At 35.1% G+C, this 17,391-nt stretch overlaps 2 protein-coding genes across 8 annotated transcripts in view; one reads left to right on the top strand and one right to left on the bottom strand.

Moving 5' to 3' along the window:
• LOC120768982 (plasmanylethanolamine desaturase-like) overlaps positions 1–15,000 on the top strand; it is a 56,180-nt gene extending 41,180 nt beyond the window's left edge. The window contains exons 1-4 of one of the 3 annotated variants that reach the window (XM_040095793.1): positions 7,031–8,023; positions 14,358–14,420; positions 14,686–14,775; positions 14,842–15,000. In XM_040095793.1, the coding sequence (XP_039951727.1) occupies positions 7,085–8,023; positions 14,358–14,420; positions 14,686–14,775; positions 14,842–14,940 (1,191 nt within the window). In that variant the 5' untranslated portion in view covers positions 7,031–7,084 and the 3' untranslated portion in view covers positions 14,941–15,000. Of the gene's footprint in view, positions 1–7,030; positions 8,024–11,262; positions 11,810–14,357; positions 14,421–14,685; positions 14,776–14,841 lie in introns of those variants that run through there. The other 2 variants (XM_040095800.1, XM_040095795.1) reach the window with 2 other exon arrangements.
• Positions 1–17,391, bottom strand: part of LOC120768978 (carbohydrate-responsive element-binding protein) — a 35,462-nt gene that overhangs the window by 714 nt on the left and 17,357 nt on the right. For 4 of the 5 annotated variants that reach the window (XM_040095781.1, XM_040095779.1, XM_040095780.1 and 1 more), the window contains 8 exons: positions 4,393–4,525; positions 4,245–4,331; positions 4,085–4,192; positions 3,568–4,021; positions 1,928–3,132; positions 534–892; positions 199–444; positions 2–129 (listed from right to left, as the gene is read on the bottom strand). In XM_040095781.1, coding sequence (XP_039951715.1) covers positions 2–129; positions 199–444; positions 534–892; positions 1,928–3,132; positions 3,568–4,021; positions 4,085–4,192; positions 4,245–4,331; positions 4,393–4,525 — 2,720 coding nt within the window. The remainder of the gene's footprint in view (position 1; positions 130–198; positions 445–533; positions 893–1,927; positions 3,133–3,567; positions 4,022–4,084; positions 4,193–4,244; positions 4,332–4,392; positions 4,526–17,391) is intronic. The other variant, XM_040095782.1, reaches the window with a different exon arrangement.

The raw sequence follows: 17,391 nt of genomic DNA, 5'->3' as shown, positions 1-17,391 counted from the left end.
CGTTAGAGAGTTATTGAGAATGTCTCTCTCCTTAAGCAAAGCTTCCATGTGATCCTTCAATTGATTGCGTTCCGAACGCAAATGTTTAATGTGATCCGCACCTTTTTGCAGCATAGCCGCTTTACTCAGCTGCAAAGATGAAAGTAATTAGTGTTAAAACCTTTTCATACAATGATATTTTAAAGCAATATCACCTACCTTGGCATTGGGATTTTGTTGTAGTTGCGGTATAAGCGAATGCAATAAATCGAAGCCATTTTTAATGTTATACCGTCGTTTTTGTTCGGCATGTATATGACCGGCACGTCTTTGATTATCGCGTGGAAATTTCAAACTATGTGTTGGTGAAAGCGGTGAATCTTGATCGTGAAAGGATTCTGGTGATAAGCTCAAGGTATTAGTGCACATGGCTGCTTGACTGGCTGTCGGCGGGTAACTTAACATCTGATTGATGGAAATTATGAATTGTATATATGTATTTATGATATTTTCCGACTGCTTATGTAAATTAATTTTATTTTATTAAGTTTTACCTTACTGCAAGGTGGGCTATGCAACATTTGTGGTGCCGCCGGTGTTGGCAGTGAAGTACATTTTTTTGGTGACTTCTGCAGTTGTTCTTGATGCATTTGCATGCTGTGACGAGTGTATGATGATTCCGCTGATGTTCCGGACGCATTAGTGGGCGCGCATTGTACATTGGAAGTTGTAAAGTAATTGGCGCTGCTTGATGTGTTGCCGATATTTTGTGATTTATTTGTATTTACAGTTATGGTCGAAGAAGCTGGTGGTGGTACCACCACTGCTGGCATCGATATCGCAGGCATCGGTACATTTATGTTTGATATGGCACTTGAGGAAGAACTTTGTTTCTTAAGCAACGAGCGTGAGCCTAGATAATATATGATATAAATTTTATTTCTATAATATTAAAGTAAATCACAAAAATAATGTTTATTTATCTATGGGGTTAAATGGGATGGGGATCTAACCCCTTTGAAACAAAACAAAAAAAAAAGAAAACAAAAAAAACAGTAACTTTGTCACGCCGAAGCTATAATATCCTTCACAGATGCATTTTTTTTTGCATAAAAGGGTATAAAATATTCTTTATTCTTGATTTGGATTGATAAGTTGAATGGCAGTTATAGCGGTTAGATCTAAACGATTTCTGCTGAGAGTTTGTCGTTAATTTGGAATAATCCATACTAAATTTCGTAGATATCTTGACAAGTTTTTCATACAAAGACCTGACATTGATCGGTCAGTTTGTATGGCAGCTATAAGCAATAATGGTCAGATTTCGGCGATTCCGACAAATGAGTAGCTTCGCGCAACTCTGCTTGTCACACATTTGTTTATATATTTTATACGGTCTCCGGTGTTTCCTTCTGGGTGTTACAAACTTCGTGGCAAACATAATATACCCTAAAAAGGTTTTTAGAGAGTTTTGAATAATTGATACAACAACATTGGTATGTGGCGCTTTCTTTGTTAATGTTGTATAAGCCTAATTGATTCTGGGTTATACTCCCAATCTCAGACTTTATGAGCTGATTAAAATGCTGAGCAATTCAGATTACGTAGAAACAATTTTATGAAAATTGGAGAACTTAATAATTCTAAGTGATCTCAAATGAATCAAGTAGATTTGTCTTCTGGGGTATTATGTGAATTTCATCTCAAAAACGGCAAGCAGACAGAGAACTGTATCACTTATTAGTACATTAGTTATTAGTATTTTACATATTTTGGAATAACTTGGAGGGTAAGTCATATTAAAACATTATCGAAACTAAACTGTTTTATATCAAAGCTCAGTTCGTTAAAGCTCAAAGCTTAGAGCGTTATTACCATATGATTTGAGAAGAGGGGCGGGCGGACCAAGGTTGGATTGCATTACAAATCTAATAATAATTTAACTTACTCGTTGTCAAAAGTTGAGCTAAGGTACTATTATTTAACATCGGATCGCTGGTAGCTGATTGCAACTGCGGTGAGACCATCAGACTACTATTAGTTGCACTACTGGTCTTATTGGTGCCGCTGGGTGCACCTAGCGAATGCTGATGTATTGAATTGCTGCGTGAGCGTGGCTTATTATTTTTAGCTTGATATTTGGGCACAACGAAGTTATCGTGACTTGAGCGTGAATCCAATTTTTGCAGTGTCACATTCAAAGGTAGACTATTAGAACGAATCATTTCACGTGGCATCATATTTACAGACGGTTGTTGTTGTTGTTGCTGCTGCTGCTGTTGTTGACTAAGCTGCTGCATCTGATGCTGCTGTTGCGTTGTTAGGAGATGCTGAGAGCACTGCTGTGTTTGTTGTTGGTGCTGATGACTAGATGAAGGCGATAATTGGCATTGTGCTTGTACCTGTAATTGTAAAGGGCTTGGCAACGAAGTCACCTGACAACCTAAATTCAGTGGCAACGATTGTTGGTGTACTTGTTGTGCATTTGTGGTTTGATCGTGCATATAGGGAGAATTCGCATTGACGCGCACATTAATGTAACCGCCAGTGGATGCGGATTTCTTAAAGTTGCTCACACTGGGATAAGGTTTATAAGCGTTTGAGTTGTTGTTACCACTTAGATTAGTGTTGATGCCATAAACATCATTTGAAGCACTTAAATTATACATTGATAGCATATCGGTGGATGGTGGTTCCGTTTTCACCGTCTGCAACAGCACTGATGTGTTTCCTGTATGTGGTGAGTTGTTAGCATTGATTTGTGTGGTGTTGGGCATACAATTTGTGGTCGTCTGTATTATTGCATAACCTTTGGGCTTTTGATTTACCATAGAAACATTAAGCAAATTATTGTTAACATTAAGACCACTATTAGCTGATGCTGATATATCTACACTTCCATAGCCACCATAAACTGCACCACTGCTACCGTCGCCAGTGCCAGTGGGATATTGTGTGACCGCTGATTGCATTTGTTGCTGCTGTTGTTGTTGTTGATGGTAGGTCATACTATGATGTTGCAGTGCTGTGCAAGATAAGGTAGGCTGTAAATGTTGATTTTGTTGGCTTTTCTGGTGTTCTGCCAACATTTGCTGATAAATTGTGGTTTGGTGTAATGTTGGTTGAGCTTTATCATAGTTATGCGGTTCCCGCCTGCAGTATTGTTAAGTACATCGAAATGCATTTAATATAATCGATATTTATACATAGTTCAGTGTACATAATTTTTAGAAGAAAAAAAAAAAACAAAATAATGGGGTGAAACCCACTGCTAAAGAAAGATAAAATAACAAGAAAAGGGTTGGTAGTGGTTGAATTTTTAGGGGTTAAAAGCGTTTAAAATATATTTCAACAAATATTCTATTTATAACTTTTTTATTATCTCAAAATATATGTTAGAAATTAAGATAGCCAATTTTTTGGATTTTCTAAGTATTATATTACAATGTATCACCCATAAGTTATTTTTCCTTTCATTTTTGTTATTTTATCTTCTTTTTGCAATGGGTGCCAACCTAATGTTATATTTTTTGACTTTTTACCACTTGCAAAGGCTTTTGCACTGGCCTATTATAAAATTTTATTTACCTAAATATCCTTTGTGAGTTTTTGGAAATTCGCCCTTTCATCACACTTTTGTTTGGAAATTCATTCCCTGTGGATCGGTTGTTTGAAACACCTTCACTTGTTGCCGGAAAATGCTTGGAGTGAATTCGCATAGATGACGAAGCTGATGCTGCAGAGGCGGGGGAACCTAACCCATCATTAACCCCTACGGTTCCCGTATGATCATCGGTCATAATGGCGTCCACAGAGTTAATTGTCTGCGCTTGAGTAGATCCCGAGGTGTTCATTAATTGACTATTACTATTTTCACGAGATAATGGTGTTGGATAACGTGGAACCATTGACGATTGAAACTGTATCGAATCAAGTGGCGCATTTAAGTCTAACATATTGGCATCATCGTTCACAGGTAGTGTATTCGAATTGTTACCACCAACCACACCAACCATACTATTTGACTCTAGCTGATCAGAACCTATGAAGGCAATATTTGGCTGAATTATACTATAATATATATATGGACTTATTGAAGAAATACCCATGATTGCTGAAAGGTTATATTCTACATTTTTAAGCATTTCATCAGTGCCTTCCTCTGGCACTGGCGGGAGCCGATTCGGCTGCAACAGCTCTGAGAAGAATAAAGCTTAGTGATAAATAGAAATTAATAATTATGTAGGTATAGTGCATATGCTTACCATCAATCGTCAGATCGATATCGTCAATGTTCGGCTGAAGAGAGCCAAGGCCAGGTTGTATAAAATCAGCGATTCCCGCACCACGTGCTAAAAAGTGTAATGAATATTAACAAACAAACTCATTTATTTTAATATCTACGAAACATGCCTATTTCACGAGGATCTGGAAATGGAAATGGTCCATTAATTGAAGAGAACAGTGTGTCATTTGTCCAATCATCGGGTATCATTAACATGCGATCGTTCAATGGAGACCATTCCAAAAAGTCGAATTCACTTTTCTACGAATACAAAAACATAAATAACGGTTTAATGAAGTATCAATAAATGAAAATAACATAATTTTTATTGAGTTGGTTACTTAGACTATAATGAATAAATCATGGTATACGTATGTATCAGATAACGACTTTCCATTGACTTACTTATGCTCAAAAGAATAAATCTGAGCAGACAAAACGAAAATAGGGAAAGCTCTTTTTAGTAGATTGGCAGAGAATAGAGTTTAATTAATTTCATAAAATATATCATATTTGTACATTTTATACAGGGTGTATTAAGTTTGGTTCGAAGTTTTTAGCACTCAGAAAGATACGTTGGAGACCCCACCCCATAACAAATTTATAAGTAAAAAAATGCACCGAAGCTAGAATATTCTTCACACAAACAAAAGATTAAACACAAGAACTTGATTTTGATCGATCATTTTTTAGTACAGTTATACAATAATCCATGCCAAATTTCATGAAGAATTTTTGTCAAATAAAAAAGTTTTCCATATAAGGAATCGGCTTTTTAGTGGGTGACGTGTGAAAATAATCGATATCTCAAAAACTGAGTGACTCGTTCGCTTATATACAAGCAGGCGCATATACGGTCGGATAACCGGCTATGCCTAAATCGACTAAGCTGTTCAAGCTGCTCATTTATATACAAGGTGCATTCCAAAGTAAACAGGACTTCTGAATCTAGCGCCCCCTGGTGGCGTTTTCAAAGTGGTAGTGAGAACATAAATGACGATCAACATGTGGGCCAATCAAAATCCGTGATCACCGGAAATTCCATCGAAACTGTGGGTGAATTCATCAAAAATCAGCCGAAATCATCATTGAAATTCATGGAAATGGAATTGAACATCTCCAAAACATCGATTTATCGCATTTTGACCGAAAATTTGGGCTTACGAAAGGTGTGTGCACGGTTTGTTCCGCACAAATCGACTGACGACCAAAAACTGCTCATAGTCCAACATCATCGATCGACGCTTGTGACCGATTATTTTGACCAAAAATCACATTTTAACCATTAACCACTCCACGTATTCACCTGATGTGGTACTGTGCGACTTCTTTTAGGAAAAATACATTAGTCCATGAAAGGAAAGCGTTGTACAGACGTAGAGGCCATTCAAAAGGCTTGCACCGGTATACTGGTGGCCATACCAGCTAACGAGCTAAACCACTCGTTCGCCATGCTTTTGGACTGTGCAAAAAGCTGTATTGAAGCAGAAGAAGAAGACTATTTTGAATAAAATAAATTGATTTTGCCGAAAAACCCATTTGTTCGGTTTTCCTGTTTACTTTGGAACGCACCTTGTATTTCAATCGACAGTCAGCCTACTGGACTGCACATTATGAATCAGTCCTCAAGCGTGGAAAGACGAAAAAGATGGTTGGCAAGGTTTTGGCATCAGTCTTTTGGGATGAACGTGGTATAATAGCCATCGATTGATTACTGAGCCAGTTATGATTCATAGCACTGCATATTTGGTTGAAGTTCTATTCTACCATTCGCAATATTAAGGAATTTTATTAGTTTTGAGGAAGGGTCAGTTTGAAATTGTGCGCATATACTTCATTACTTCGAAAATATTTCTGTATATGTGACCTGGTCTATGGAAAGGGGGCTTAGGTGTCAAAAAAAAGGAGAACAATTAATGATATAACGAGAAACTGACGATTATTTTTAACAGCTTTTCCCAGAAAACTATAACACAAATACTAAGTATGTATGCATACGAAAATTAACGGTCTCCAGCATTAGCTCTGTGTTGTTATTTTTTTATTTATTTCTTTTTTTGAAGTAATAAAATTCTCAAATGATTCTTACATGAAGTTTGAAGACATGCTAATAATTAAAAATATAATTTTGGTATTTCTGAATTGTATTGACCTTTATCCTATGTCCGTCCCCTGGTTCTAAGCTACCTCCCCACCAATTTTCAGCAAAATCGGTTCAGCCGTTCTTGAGTTATAAATAGTGTGACTAACACGACTTTCTTTTATATATTATATAAAGATATATTAGAGGGTCTTACACGTTTATTTCAGGGTATAATGATCAGTGTGACGAGTTCAATTGATTTAACCATGTTTAAATGCTTTGAATTGTATTCATTCGAGAACGTGGCTTGAATAATAAATTACGGACTTCATATATTTTTATTCTGTTGCACGATCATATTTTCGCATATTTAATCCTTCACGCAACTCAAAAAGTTTGAACTGAACTGTACACTAAGTTTCTAAATATCAGGACAATTTTGAACTTGTCAATTGAACAATATTAATAAGGGAAATAAAATACTTTCACCCGTAGCCACCCTAATGTCCATTCATCATAGCTGCGATATTCACAAATACTGTATATTGGGTGTAAATATTTTTGTATTAGATTGTATTACAAACAAGCCTAGTATTATCCCTAAATCAACAACAATAAGTGCGTAAGTAGGCAGTAATTACGTAACACTGGCGAGTCCATAAATATGAAAAACATTTCTATACGCGTACTTCAAATCGAGTGGTCATATAAATTTTTCCTTACGTACATAAACACATATGTATACCGTGTTAATTATGCCGGTTTTGAATATTGTGCGAGTTCTTCGATTCTACACTATTTTGCTGCGTTGTCTGGGAATAATACCAATTGGCTATTGCCAGAAGGAAAATAAATATGTGTTGCAGACTGGATGGAAGTTTCAATTGATGCATTGGAACTTACAATGCATATATACGCTATCGATGGCAATTTTGATAACAAGAAGAGAGTCGTTCTTCAGTACGAAAAATAATTATATCGAAAACAACTACTGGAACTTACTGGTTTTCGGTGCAATGTTAGTGCAATTATTGATAAATGCATGGATTTTTACGCTTCGTCGCTTTCACTTGCACATACTAAACTATTGCATTCATTTAACGGAAGAATTATCCGGTATTGCCACACGAAAAGTTGGCCTTTACCAGCTAGTTATGATGGTGGCCGTTATGGGAGCAAGTGCTCTTAACACCTTCTTCTTATGGAACAGATTTTCGGTACCGAGTACATTCAGAGAAACGTGCCTGCATATACCTTGGCTAATATTTCAAATATACTTTTTTATACTGTCGTTCATATTATCGATTTATATTTGCATCGTTCAAATCATAGCTGGACACTTGATTACCCTTAACACTTTTATTACGATGATCACGTTCCAAAGACGTTTGCGTATTACCGATATATATTTGGACAATATTCAAAATTGTTTAGAAATCTATGACAACATACTATTTATCTGCACTGAATATATAAGTAAAAGTTACGGTGTTATTTTTGTGCTCATTACGTTTATATCGACGCTCGATATAACCTTCATTGTGTATGGGATGTATACAGGCCTCATGGAGGGATATTTAGAAAAAATTTATTGCATAGCTCAATCGGTATCTTTCGCATTGCCCTCTGTCATATTTTTGTGTATGATGCTTCTGGGCAGTAACATACCGGGTCAGGTAAGTTAGTGAACGGTTAAGAAACAATATATATTTAATTTTATCGCAATGTATAAATCCAAGCTTGACAAATATTATACATTTATACATCGAATTTTAGGAATGCGAATTAGAATCACTGGTGTATAATATAGTCTTCTATTAAAACTAAAAAACTGTAGGGTATTTTAGAAGCTTAGAAATATGAGGAAAGTTGGATAATTTTATGATACTTCGCAGCAATCCGTCAGTAAAGTTCTGGTTAAAAAAAAGGTTCTTTACCGAAAGAAGGTGTCTTGGTTAAGTTAACCAGAATTTAACTGACAGATGGCTGCTAGATATTGAGAAAATGGCCCTTAGTGTTTAAACAGAATTGCGGACGTATGGTAACCACGACTGTGTACTATAAAGTCCAATATTTCGGACCAATTTTGCATCATAACCGGACAAAATATAGTGTAACAGATTTAAATCACATGACTTAGGTGATCATTTGACAGACTCCTGTATTGATGGATAAATAACCATTTATTGATTTGCTTTAAAAATGCGTGGATCAATGATTCATCTTGCCATCATTGCTTGCCAGATAGAGAGTAAAAAAATAACGATTTCTCCTTTTAATCAACACAACATAGCAAAAAATCGGATTTGACGAGAGTTTCCACCAATATTCTTTCGTTTTTTTGAATAAAAATATGACTTTATAATTCGAACCGTCTCATTCATAGCGTAATTTCTGTAATTTATCGGTCATATTAAATATTGAAATTCAGGAATACAATACTTGTTCATTGAATAAGCTGGAGATGAAGCCATTGGTTAGCATTAACGTCATATTTCTTATCTGAAAACATTGTTTTTTTCAAAACTTGATTATATTGTAAACACAAATAACAGCCCACGTAGTACACTTAGATTCAATTTAATGGAACAATAAGTGCAACTAATTACAAGATATAAAATTGGAATATAATTAAACACATTGGACGACAAGCATACATACATATGTACTTTTCTATGCCCCGGTTCTCGAAATATGCATAGCATTATTGCTTGTTAAATATGAAATTCAATTAACATGACACTGAAAACTGTCAATTAAATACTCTCTGACTCTAAAAAAAAGTGGTTTCTTTGCCGAACAAATCGGCATATTTACATCGCTTAACGACTTGAAGTTGGGTGCGGAAGAGAGAAATTAAATAAAGGTCAAATGGATAAAAAATGTGATTTAAAATATATCCTATATATATTTTTATCGAATCCCTTTCTCCTTCGCTGAACCGTATATACAAGGTGTGTTCCAAAGTAAACAGGACTTTTTGAAACTAGCGCCCCCTGGTGGCGCCATCTATATGTCGACTGGTGCGTTAGAATCTGCTATTTATATCGATTGTTCAGTGAGAATTTCATGATATTTCATCGATTGGAAGATAAGTTATTACGTTTTAAGTGTCAGTATGTTTGTGTTATCGGTGCGAAAATGAGCTTCGAACAAAGAGCCAACATTAAATTTTGTTTTAAAACTGGTAAAACTTTTACCGAAATGTTTCAATTGATGAAATGAGTGGTTTCAACATTTTCAAAGTGGTCGTGAGGACTTAAATGACGATCAACATGTGAGCCAATCAAAATCCGTGATTACCGGAAATTCCGTCGAAACTGTGCGTGAATTCATAAAAAATCAGCCGAAATCATCATTGAAATTCATGGAAATGGAATTTAACATCTCCAAAACATCGATTTATCGCGGTTTGTTCCGCACAAATTGACTGACGACCAAAAATTGCTCAGAATCCAACATTCGAAGGACATCATTAAAGAGGTCAAAAAGGACAAAAACTTTCTTTACAATATTGTGACTGGTTACGAAATGTGGTGTTTCCAATATGATCCCGAAACGAAACGCCAGAGTGCTGGATGGAAGGCACCGGACGAGCCGAAACCCAAAAAATCGCGCATGGAGAAGTCAAAAGTGAAGACAATGCTAATTCCAAGGGTATTGTCTACAAAGAACTTGTTCCACCCAGCCAAAACGTTAATGCGGTATTATACCTTGGAGTTTTGAAGCGTTTGGTGCGCCGTATTCGACGTGTTCGGCCCGAATATCGCGAAGATGAAAGTTGGCGTTTGTTGCACGATAATGCGCCGTCTCATCGATCGACGCTTGTAACCGATTATTTGACCAAAAATCACATTTTAACCATTAACCACTCCACGTATTCACCTGATATGCCACCGTGCGACTTCTTCCTTTTCGGAAAAATGCATTTGCTCGAGAAAGGAAAGCGTTATGCAGACGTAGAGGCCATTCAAACACCAACATACTGGCGGCCATACCGGCCAACGAGCTAAAACACTCGTTCGACATGCTTTTGGACCATGCAAAAAGCTGTATTGAAGCAGGAGACTATTTTGAATAAAATAAATTGATTTTGCCGAAAAACCATTTGTTTCGTTTTGGTTTTTTAAGTCCTGTTTACTTTGGAACGCACCTTGTAGGTACAATAACATAAAATGAAAATGCCTTAGAAGAGAGCCTTGTTTTTGAAGATTTAGCGCATTTTAGCCGGTAGAAATAGATATCTAGTTAGGCCTTGTTGTACCCTTAACGACAAGAGTATTTCAAATACAATGAACAATAACAATGGAAATTTCGTAACTTTCGGCTCAGCGAAACCTTCGACGTCCGTGCTTATTTAAGGCTATTAATATTGACTGCCATTCGTGGCATGACCACAACAGATCTAAGTTGTGTAAACCCATATATTTGATTAAATAGAATTGTTAGCGTCAATTAACTAATTAGTCATTTACAGCATATGTACACATTTGGTTGGTTGAGACGTAAGTTTAGTAACGTTTAGAATGGCGGCATTTAAGTATTGGCAAATTTACTTGCCACTCATGCGTTTGGTTGGCATTTGTCCGGCCAGTTTTTCGCCGGATAATAAGAAATTTGTCTCTACCGCACGCGATCTAATTATCGCGCTGAGCATAACCACGCTAACACTGATTATGATGGAGTGTTGTCTTCTGATTAGCATACATTTAGCATTCAGTGGTGATTTAAATATGTATGCTGATTTCAAAACGGCGAACACATTCTTCCTCGTACAAATTATTGCAGCTACAGTTCTACAACTCTTTCAGAGTATTTACATTTTTGTGTCAAGAAATACTGGAATTGAAATGTTAAATGTGATTTATAAACATATCTGTGTTTATAGTGAAACATTTTTAGCAGGTGATTTTCACATAGATCGGTGTGTTCGGTGGACCTTAATTTTTCATATAGTAATTTTTGTAGTATTCGAGATTAATCTACTCAATTCTATTTGGATGCATAATCTGCCATTTTGGCTGATTCTTTGCCTTTCATTTGTTTTGACAATTCGCCCAACGTATTGTTTCATAATGATATCTACGTATATTTATATCGTCCATGTGTTGTGTCATATCTTGGCTGCCTACAATAAAAGACTGCTGGCGATCGAAATTCATTTAATAAAATCGAAAATCGCGGTCCGTTTAAAATTACATGAACTTTTGATATGGCGTGCTGAGTTGATTTCACTGGCATGTAAACACATGCGTCAAGTGTATGGTGTGCCTATGCTGTTGGAAACTAGTTATGTTCTCTCCGTATTACCCTCATTCCCAGCATTTGTGCTGAAAATGATAAGTTTGAACATTGCATTCAACATTGTATTTCTGGAATATTGCTGCACAGCTCTGATTTGGGTGCTGCCACCGCTGCTGATCCTAATACAAGCCATGGCGGCAAATACAATCAATGCTGAGGTAAAATTTTGAAAAAATCAGGGACAATTATGAGGAAATGACCAAAACAAATCAAGTTAAATTTTTCTTATGTATTTGTGCAGTCCTCAAAAAACGAAATTTTGTTATTTCTACATCATATAATCTGACCCTTCCTCTTTAATGATTTTTTTGGTCAAAAATTATGAAATAACTGTTATTTTCTGTCCCTGGAAAAAACTTCTTTAACATTTTTTAACTTTATATATTTGCAATGAGGAATGATTGTTAGAACAGAACTAGTGTTATGCCCGGTTTCACAGTCCATACTTAAGTTGTGTTTAGGATAAAACAGGAAAATAGTGTTTTACAGTTCATCCTTAGGTTATGCTTAAGTGCTGAAAATGGAAGACTTAAGCAGTGCTTAGGTAACAGCTGAGTTTTGTTTTGAATTGTTTTGAATTTTCAGTTATTTGTCAATAGAAGAATAAGAAATAAGAAATTATTTTTTGTGAAAAAATATGGAATCGGATTGGGATTTCCACCAGTTCCAATAGCTGCTCCGACTCGCTAGCGGTGAAATTCGGGGTTTATTTTGTTGTTTTCATCCATTTTCGATAAAACTTTCGTCGCAAATTTATGTATTGTCTGTTATAATTTAAATATTTCAAACATATTTTTATGGATGACAATTGTAATATGTTGTCCATAACGTTGCTATGTATATATCATAATAAAATTTTATAGAAACTAAGCATTGACTGTGAAACGCAAACGATTACTCAGTCTGCAACAATGCTTAGCTAAGATTTTATTTGGGCACAACTTAGGTATGGAAAGTGAAACCGGGCATTAGTCTGACGACTTAAGGCAAGGTTTTATTTACTCATAATTACCTATGTATGTAAAATTTGGACAGCTAAGGAATAACTCACGATATTTAAAATTTTTTAAGACTTTAGCAAAGTATTCTTGTCAAATTTGGTGCCGCAAATAATAAAAAGATATAAACATTTTTTTGATTGTGCATTGTTAAAAATATCTACAAAAGTGTGTTTCATATTCTGATTTGGTTTGAAAGTCAAACTGACATCGAATATGTTTTTGTCCAGATTAAAATTTGAAAATCATTTTAAAAATTTTTCGAATGAATTTTTAATTCATTTCGATTTTGAAACAAAATCCAGTAGGTAATTTAATTATTTCTTATTATAAGTGAGAGCTAGGCATTTTCGTTTCTCGTAGATATAGATATATTTGTGAATTCAAATTTGTGACTTCAACTCGAATTTATGTTTAATTATGTAAATTAATAATAATGAACGAAACTAAAATGCCTTGCATGCCATTAAAGTGGAAAATATGATAGAATCGTTGAGAGAAAATGTTCAGTATTTCGAAAAACATTTCGGCCTTTGGTACCAACCAAGGAGTTAAAGAAAATACTATATACATATTTCGAAAAACCAAAGCGTGGTAAATTTATGGAATAAAGTACATATTAAAATACAGGTATATTAGTTAAATTATTAAGAATATAAAAGATATCTTATAAGATCATATTATACGGATGAAGGTGGTAGGTTTATGGAAAGAAGTATATATTAAAATATGGGTATAATAGTTCATTTAATAAGAATATAAAATATAGCTTATTATATTACGAGGTGTGTTCAAAAAGTATGGCGAATTTTGAATTTTCGCGGGTTACGTATATTCGAATTTCGAATTTTTTGTGGCGTTATGTTGGTACTCATGTCTCTCACTTATGCCGACAAGCTCGGCCATTTTGAATGTTCATTTAATTGTTGACAGCTGCTTTGCTTGCACGTGTTTTGGATCGTCTTCGATTTTTACATATTCAAAAAAATGGATCAAATAACCTGTATCAAATTTTGTGTGAAAAACGAAATTAAGTGCGCGGATGCTAATGATGCCGCACCCACCGTATTCCCCAGATCTGGCCCCCTGTGACTTTTTCTTGTTCCCTAAACTGAAGAGGCCCATGAAAGGACGACGTTACGCTTCTCTTGACGAGATAAAGACGGCATCGAAGGAGGAGCTGAAGAAGATAAAAAAAAATGATTTTTTGAAGTGCTTCGAAGATTGGAAAAACCGTTGGCACAAGTGTATAATATCTCATGGGGATTACTTTGAAGGGGACAAAATAGATATTCATGAATAAATAAATAATTTTTGAAAAAACACAAAATTCGCGATACTTTTTGAACACACCTCGTATACGGAGGAATCTTAGTAGGTTTTCCTGTGATTAGGGAGCCCAAATATTCATGCAGTTGTTCGGCGATCCCAAAATGTATATATACATAGATTAATATGTTGAGGAAAGCATTGACCAACCAGTCTTTTCAAAGTCTATTATTCAAATTCCAGTTCTTCTACCACGGTCGATAGGAGGATATTATATTATACATATATTAGTGATTTTAAAAATAAAATGATAAATTTAAAGTTTTTTTTTTAGTTTTTATACTCATATAATATTTCAAGACTAAAAAAAAGTACTGTGATATAAATATAATGACGTAGCAATTTGATAAAATTTATATGTATGTATATCTATTTTTAGGCGAACGAGACCGTCAAAATTCTTGCAAAAATTCCGCACACTGGAACTGGACTGGACAAAATGGTGATTAAAATTTATAAATTATTATGATTATGGTGCAAAATTCAAGAGAGCAATGACTCTTCTTATGAAAAACCTGAAACTTAAACTTAATATGTAGTTAAAAAATTAGGCAGAAATGTATCTTAGATATAACCCGTTTAGTGTTAAAAATAAATATCACGAGACCATACCATTATCTAACACGGTATACAAATATTTTTAAACGTCCTGTAATATGAACATTACTAATCGTAAAAATTATTTCAAAAATACTTTTTTATATTAGGTGGATAAATTTTTGATGAAAAATATACGTAAGAAACCGATATTGACGGCTTATGGATTTTTTCAACTGGACCGCAGCGCTTTGTTCAAGGTTTGGTCTTCATTTCAAATTGGTTGCATTTTGTGTATTAATCTTATGTTATTTCTAATCCTACAGCTTTTAACTGCGATTATTACCTATATTATGATTTTAGTGCAATTTACAGATATTGAAAACTCCTTAAAAACAAAACAAATTCAAACAAATAAAAACTAAACCAAAGTGAAAAGATATTATTTTTATTACATGATGTAGGTTAGATTAAACTGGGAGGCCAATAAGCTACGCATAGACTAGTTTTGGTCCTTTGCGATACCGGATGAAGTTCAGTTCCTAGGTTCCAGAGAAGCAGTCATCCGTTCTTGACGACGAATAACGTGAATTTTAACAGACTCTGTGGCTTTACTACCGATACCTCCTCCAGTTTATCATACCGTGGGGCCGCCAGCAGAATTAAAGTTGCTTACTTCTGGCAACACTTTCTACCACTGCCCTGTTTCCCAAGACACTTCTGGCCGATATGCGGTACGAGGTAACTTTGCTGCTTGACTGTCTACGTATATGTTGACTCTGGAATTGCCAGCAGGTGCATTAGAGGCCAGCTCCGCTACTTTCGCAATAGCAGAAACCTCAGCTTGAAGTATACTGCAGAGGTCCGGCAACTTATTAGGTTGCCTTATGCCTAACTCCCGCACCTTGAACCTGAACCTTCTTTCCCAGTTGAAAAATGGAGTCATGTAGTCGATGTTTGCCCAACCGCCATTACCCACCGAGCTATGCCCGAAGGTTCTATATGCAAATTCTCCTACAGCTACTTGTCGTTCCGCCGATTTTCTGCGCAGCATTCAACGAAGTGGTCTACAGGTGGTAGGATTAGTACCAGTTCAAGAGCTACCGGAGTTATTCTTAAAGCTCCAGTTATGCACAGCGCAGTGAGACAGAAAAAAAGCTAAAAATCAAAACTTTAACTTCGGCTACACCGAAGGTGTAAGACATTTCCATGTGCATTTCCTATGGCATACAAAGGTATAAAAGATATTTATGTATATGTTACAGTGGTCCGATATCGGCAATTTCCACCAAAGGTGCAAAGTCTGGTATTGATACCTCAAAAACTGATTACATATAAGTTCCCTTCGTTTCTTTCTGGGTATTACAAACTTCTTGGCAAACTTAATATACTCTGCTTAGGGTATAAATATAAATGTATTATCTATCCTAAATCATAACAACCATTTTAAAAATAGGTACTCAAAGATAAATGAAAAATTTATTAAAAGGAGAACTGAAGATCGACTTTTTTTTATCAAAACAACATTATTTATCAGAGTGTTGATACTGTATAAATAATTTGTATTATGGGTAATTCCATTGAACGACATTAGCAGTCATGTTAGCTGCTTAACTTTGCTATCAGATTAAAATTTTTTTTTTTTAAATTTTTAAAATAATGAAGTTGAAATTTGTGTTTCGATTTTTTGTAATTGTAATGATAAAAAAATTTTGATATACCATTATTTATATTCCTTAAAGTCTTGCATTGTTCGTGTTACTCTATTTACTACTAAATTTACTCTGTTTTGTAGTTGTGAAGTTAAAGTTCTTTTAATTGTTTCCTAAATATTAAATGCGTTGCGATATATTTAGAAGGTTAATTAACAGCTCATTAGAAATAGTTTTTTAAAGGATTAAAATTTCTTCTGGTGCTAATTTTTATTAGCAATATTATCGATTTCTGGTAAGGATGTATTTCAAAGTTTTAGTTTAAAATATATTAATATGTATTATTCAAGTTTTTTAATGAAGAAAAGCTGCAGTTGTACACCCACCCTTCGCAGCTACATTTTTGACCTTCGTCGGTCTGGAAAGACGTGCAAAAAAATAAGGTCAAATGCTCAAAAAAAATTGTTTTGAATGTCCTTAAGCATATACCGAATTTTAATTCTATTTTTAATATTGCACGCAAAGAAAAAACCCGAAAAACTTCAACAGAAATATAGCGCAGCATTACTACTGTCTCCCGAAGAGACCCAAAAAAAAAGTTCCACGACATTCTGCGTGAAATTCAAGACGAATACAATGTCCAAATACTGGACTTCACTGCAGGGCAGCACGCAGAAACCCACTTCTGACTAAAATTCGTAGAAACGACGCGTAGACTTTGCCAACTCTTATTGGTCTAACATGTAACAAAAATTAATCGCTAAAGACCTGATGGTCGAAGGTATATCTGCCATCCAATAATTCAAGAATTTAATCCTCACTATGTTTCACGCAGAGGTGAGTATGGTGGAGGATCAATCATGGTGTGGGGATGTTTTATCTGGAATGGTGTTGGTCTACTCCTTAAAAATGATCATGAATGAAATGTCATTTTGCCATGGGCTGAGGAAAATTTGCCTGTTATAAGGAAGATAAGAATTCAAAGCATGCGTCTTAGTTGACACAAAAGTTTTCTAATGAAAATTCTATCAGTATTTTAGAGTGGGAATCGTCCAGTCTAGACTTAAAACCTATAGAACATCTTTGGGTGATGTTAAAAGAGCCATATGCACCAAAAATATCCCAAATATGGATGTTCTTTGTGATGAATTTAGATTAGATTAGTCTAATGTGGAATCGATGTGAAGCAATATTAAAGTAAAAGAGATAACCAACAAAATACTA

This window comes from Bactrocera tryoni, chromosome 2, assembly GCF_016617805.1.
Source record: "Bactrocera tryoni isolate S06 chromosome 2, CSIRO_BtryS06_freeze2, whole genome shotgun sequence".
NCBI lineage: Eukaryota > Metazoa > Arthropoda > Insecta > Diptera > Tephritidae > Bactrocera > Bactrocera tryoni.
Note: the sequence above shows the minus strand (reverse complement) of the source record. Positions and strands in the feature narration are given on the sequence as shown.